This window comes from Capsicum annuum, unplaced genomic scaffold, assembly GCF_002878395.1.
Source record: "Capsicum annuum cultivar UCD-10X-F1 unplaced genomic scaffold, UCD10Xv1.1 ctg3094, whole genome shotgun sequence".
Classification (NCBI taxonomy): Eukaryota; Viridiplantae; Streptophyta; class Magnoliopsida; order Solanales; family Solanaceae; genus Capsicum; species Capsicum annuum.
The window spans coordinates 1-5,579 of NW_025837535.1; the positions used below are offsets into that span (position 1 = coordinate 1).

The 5,579-nt window shown below is 34.7% G+C and overlaps 1 protein-coding gene across 9 annotated transcripts in view; it reads left to right on the plus strand.

Moving 5' to 3' along the window:
- The first annotated feature begins 16 nt into the window (after positions 1–16).
- Positions 17–5,579, plus strand: part of LOC107848176 — a 14,658-nt gene continuing 9,095 nt past the window's right edge. The window contains exons 1-4 of one of the 9 annotated variants that reach the window (XR_007049534.1): positions 17–216; positions 605–739; positions 1,337–1,412; positions 1,497–1,591. Coding sequence is in view for 4 of the 9 variants with exons in the window: in XM_047402939.1 (XP_047258895.1) it covers positions 72–216; positions 605–739; positions 1,497–1,549 (333 nt within the window). In the remaining 5 variants the exon portion in view is untranslated. Of the gene's footprint in view, positions 217–604; positions 740–1,066; positions 1,174–1,336; positions 1,413–1,496; positions 2,222–5,579 lie in introns of those variants that run through there. The other 8 variants (XR_001667874.2, XM_047402940.1, XM_047402939.1 and 5 more) reach the window with 8 other exon arrangements.

Consider the following 5,579-nt stretch of genomic DNA (forward strand, 5'->3'; position numbering starts at 1 on the left):
CTTGAACAGTCCTGGTTGCTAATTTTAACCCTATAGCATCAATAGGGCATAGAATTATACGCAATTTGCAGATGCACAATGAGCTTGTGAGAGATCGGATGCCCAGCTTTGCCAATTGTAGGAAGGTTTTATTTTTCACTGTTGTGTCTTCTTCCTGGGTTATTGCAGATCAATTTCCCCTAATCTCTGTTCATCTCTCTCAAACGCGAATTCGAGGTATGCTTTCTATTCTATTTAGTTGCCTTTTTTCTTCCAAAATTGTTCAAAATTTATTTTATTGCTTGATGGTTCGCTTATTCTTCCTGTTCTCTATTCAAAATCTGTCTTTTTTTAATTTGTACAACTAGGTAATTTGCAATGAAATTTATCAATTTGTGGATGGTCAATTATCATTTCTCTACCTTCACAAAGTAGGGTAAGGTCATAAGTTATGTGCATACTATTAGGAACGATAATGGGGTGGGGTAGGTATGGAGTGGGATGGGTTTACTTCTATGCAGGGTGGGGTGGGCAGTCTCTACATAGGCTGGGGTGAGGAATTATCTAAAGATTATCTACCTTTGAATAGTTATTTTACTTATGTCCATTCTTGTTACCTTTACAGCTGATGAGGATTCTCAATGGACTTCAAATGGGTTTTTGAAAATGTGTAGTGAGTCAGTTGATGAGCTTTTTATTGCCATCTTAGACTGCATCCTTGATATTGTTGCTGATGTTAAGAGAACTTATGAGTTAGTGGGTAAGGGAACTACCCTGCTTTGATTTAGTGGTAGTTAAATTACACTTAGTATACAATGTGGAACAATATATTTACATCTCTTGATAGATATGACGGTGTAATTCCTAGCTTTCTAGATAGACGTTCTTGGTATCCTCTAAAGCTCTTTAATGTCTTTTCCCCATTTTCTTTTATCGTATTAATAAGTGTTTTGTGCCTTTTTACCAATTATTCAATGTTAAATTTTATCAGAGTGTATAATTTGTTTTCTGAGTTTTGAAGGCAAATAATGCTTTTTTTAGATCTTTTACAAATTTTTATGCGAAATTATTCTTGTGTGATTTCTAGGAGCTAGAGTTGTGTTTTGGGACATGAGAGAACCATTCATATTTAAATTATATCATGGTGTTGTTGAAGGTGCACGACTGGAAACTATGCTTCCACAATTTGATAGGGTAACACATTCACTCCACATTCTACTCCCTAGTCCCTTCTCCTCCTTTGTATCCCTGAATATAGGAAGGAAATGATAAAGGGATTGCATATTCTCTTTCAATGCCTGGTCTAAAAGTTGGACCTTTCTGTGATTACTTTATTCACTAAATTTTTATTTTTTAGGTCGTTAATAATTTTGTGTGCTGATTGATGACATCCTTAGAGACGTTGTAGTGAAAAGTATTTTAAGGCATCTCTGGTAAAATCTCACAACTTCATTCTCATGAAGTTTTCTATTATGATTCCAATAGTCCAGTTCCGACTCTCTGATTTCACTTGATAGGAAGGTTATGCTTGGGTGTTACTAGATGGAGGTCCTTCACGCGCATTTTTTGATTTTGGTGTTGTCATGATGGAAGATGCCTCAATACATTAAAAGTAAGTCCTCTCCTAACTTTTTTATTACTCCAGTATCCTCCTAATTTTTTATTATTAGCGGTCATTGTGCTTATTAAAGCAATAGTTGAATTTGGTGTTCTCAAGCGGAAGTTATTTTAACCTAACCTGGCCAACACGATTTCCCCTCAAAGTCCTACTAAATTCTATTGCATAGAACACTTGGTGTAGTTTTCCAATTATATCTTTTTCCTATTCAAAATGTTTCTGGGTATTAAAATTGAAGTTACAAGCAGGAAAATAAAGTTGATAACTTTCTTTGCCTCTCGATACCTTCATTAGAGAATGAAGTCTCATAAGTTCTGTAATCTTCGGAAGTCAAGGAGTTGCCCGGAGATTCCTGAAGTAGTGGTGTTAGTATGAACAAGAGAAACTCTGTTATAGCCATTTTTATACATTAAATGTGCATTGTGGATAGAGAAATACATAGAATTGATGGCATCTTCAGTTTTGATTGTTGCCAGCAAAGTGTAGATCTTCAACTATTAGAAAAGTTGTATATTTCTATTTTCTAAGTTGTCTTCTTTCAAATTATAGATTATTTAAGGTGTGTAATCTTCTGAACATTTCAAGTTGACCTTATCTTTTCCAAGTTCGTCATTTTAATTTTTAGCACCCCCTAGAAAATATAGAACCTGAACTGTTTTAGCATGTTGCATCTTCTTGAAGGACATTTCCTTGTTTGGTTTTCACAAAAGATGCAATAACGTGTATTTACTTGTTTGGTTCTAACAAAAGATGCAATAGCATGTTATGCACCTAGGTGAAACTTCCCTTTTTGGTAGTAATTTCATCATCTGTTTGAGTTTGTTTTTATGTTATTTTTTTTTTGTTATACTTTTATCTGTTCCGAGCTGAGATGGGTCTATCAAAGACAACCTCTCTACTTCATATGGGGTAGTGGTATGGACTGTGTGCACTTTATCCCACCCCACTCCCACCCCTTGTGGGAGTACTATACTGGGTATGTTATTATTGTTGTTGCATTAGTTTGATCATTGAAATTTACTATTCTAGACAATTCCCTTCATGTAAGCTGGCTTAATTTGCGTTGGCATTTTACTTTCGTCTCCTAATTATTTTAATTCCATGGCTTCCGACACCAAATAATTTATCGTTTAAATTAAGGCTTCTCAAATAGGAGTTTTCTGCATTTCACACTTCCCCAAAACTATACTAATTTATAACCAGATCTTAAAGTGATGTACTTCAACTCAGCTAGTTGATATTGCCCAATATGGATGCTTTGCTTCCATTATGCTTCAGTTTTTAGCCATCTTAGTTAAAGATAGATGTTCGTAACTATTTGAGAAGAAAAAATTATGTTTCTTTTACTTTCTAGGACTTGTTTGTTGCAACTGAGACGGGCTTCCCCGATTGCTATATATATATATATATATATTTGTATATTTGTATATCAAACGATATGCAATTACAAGTACTTATCTCGAACTACCATAATATTACACAATTTCAGTAAATAAACTCAACATAAAGGTAGGATAAACCTAGCCTACCTAGACATCAAAACTAAAATATCTTTTCACGAATCTTCCGAATAATATCACTAGACCTAAGTTTGGATACACATATCTAGCAATCCAAAATATTTACTATGTGATTTGAAAAGTTGATTGTATAATATAGAAGGAAGAATATTGCACTTTAACATGGCAAATGCCAAACATTTCTATAAAATGTAAAATGTGGCAGAAGATGTTTGAAAATGTTCTCATAACTTATAAATTTTAGTAAAGACTATAAAGATATATACATCAAAGTTACACAATTGCTGTACACTTTCCTTAACCCCACGTGGACATGGACTTGTACACCTAATGTGACATATGTCACATGTGCATATCAATTAATAAATTTAATCTCATTATATATATATATATATATATATATATATATATATATTCGGGTATTGCATAGGTTCATGAAAAAATAATTATAATATTTTAAATATACCATAATTAATAGAAAATTATTTTTAATAAAATTTGTATTATATAATAATAATATTTTAACATTGCAAGATTAACTATCTCCGCATAAAATATTAATGGACTATAAAAATCTATTATAAAGTAATATAAATATATAATCACTTAAAGAATTTTACCAGTATCGAAATATTTTAGAAGGGTACTAAATTATATTTTTACCAAATGACAATTTAAATCAAATATTCCACAATAGATTAGATATTACTAAAATTGTGAAATGAACCGCCTGGAAACCGAACTATCAGTAATAACGTGGGGCGATTATAGAAAAGCTCTTCCTATATGAAAACATGAAAAATGACTGTGAGGGTCATTACAACATCCACTACTAAAAGGACTTTCGTCCGCAGAAGTAAAGGATAAAAAATACCTGAGGGCTCAAACAGGTAGGGATACTGGGCGCGCATATCAAGCTCGAGAGGAAGGCCAGGTAATTCGGTCGAAAATACATCAGGAAACTCGCAAACCATTGGGATGGAGTTACGCGATAGACTCTTAACACCGACATCCCAAACATAAGCATTAAATGACTCACAACCCCTCAATATCAGTTTCCTAGACGAAATGTAAAAATAATTCCCATCGAGATGCGACTAACAGAACCCTGCCACACAATTGGGGTACGCCGGAAAGACTAAAATAACGTCTTAGCAAAACAATCCAAGACTGCATGACAAGTAGATAACCAATCCATGTATGTAATCACATCAAAATCTACCATATATAAGACAATCAGATCAACCTGAGTACCAAACTCCCGAACAATCACCAAACACGATCTATATACCCAATCCACTACTAAAAAATCACCTAGAGGGATAGCTATATGCAATGGAACAAGTAATAACTCTGAACATGAACCCAATCGCGATGCAAAATTATCAAAAATATATGAAAATGTGGAATCGGTACCAATCAAAGCATAAACTGGCTGATGGCATACAAAAACCATACTTGTGATCACAACATTCGAAGCCTCATCCTCAAAACTATCTGGTATAATATACAAATGACCCTATCTACTACTGGACTGGGTGACTATCCGACTACCTCTAGAACCTTAGGGACCATCCCCATGACTCTGCGCATCACCCTTACCTAACGGTGGTACTAACCTGATCTGCTGTGCAGTCAAAATTGAAGGCTCAGTCATCCCATATTGAGGACACGTACGAGCGAAGTGAACAAAAACTCCACAGTCATTACATACCCCGAGCACCCTACTCTATCTTGATGCTCATAAGAGTATGCCTATGTTCTTTTCACGTACTGTTTGCTAAATTATTTTATGAAACGCTCTCACTTATGTAGTATAAACACTACATTATTTTTGATTGCTCTTCCTACCAGTACATTTGTATTAACCCCCTATATTTCAAGATCTAAGGCACAGTCCTGGGGTCCCTCTAAGAAGTAGATCATTGTTAGACGTTTGGAGTTAGTGAGCCTCCCTTATTTCAGAAGGTCTTGTCCATGTGATGATTTTATTTGGTTTTAGTTCATGGTCCGATTGGGGGCCTTATCCTAATTTTTCAAAACAGATATTGTTTCCTGTATTGATAGAGATTTCATAGACTGGTGTTAGATGTTTTGGAATCTTTATGAACTTATTTCAGTATTACTTTGTTTGAAATACGAAGATGACCATGTTTCTATTTTGTTTTCCGTATTTATGTACTATATGAATTCTATTTGTCATTGCTAGTTAAAAAGAGATTTCTCGGGCCTCCACGATCGTAAAGCCCATTGAGGCCAGGGTCCCGTCTTGGTCGTGACAAACTTGGTATCATAGCCCGATTCATGGTCCTAGGGTATCTGCAAAATTGCGTCGGGCAAAATTTTTTTATGGGTGTGTAGCGCGCAACACATATAAGAGGGAAGCTACTAAATGTTTAGGAATGTATTTCTTTTCTTCATGTCTTAGTTCGTACTGTAGAGTCTGAATGTCCCCTAACTCA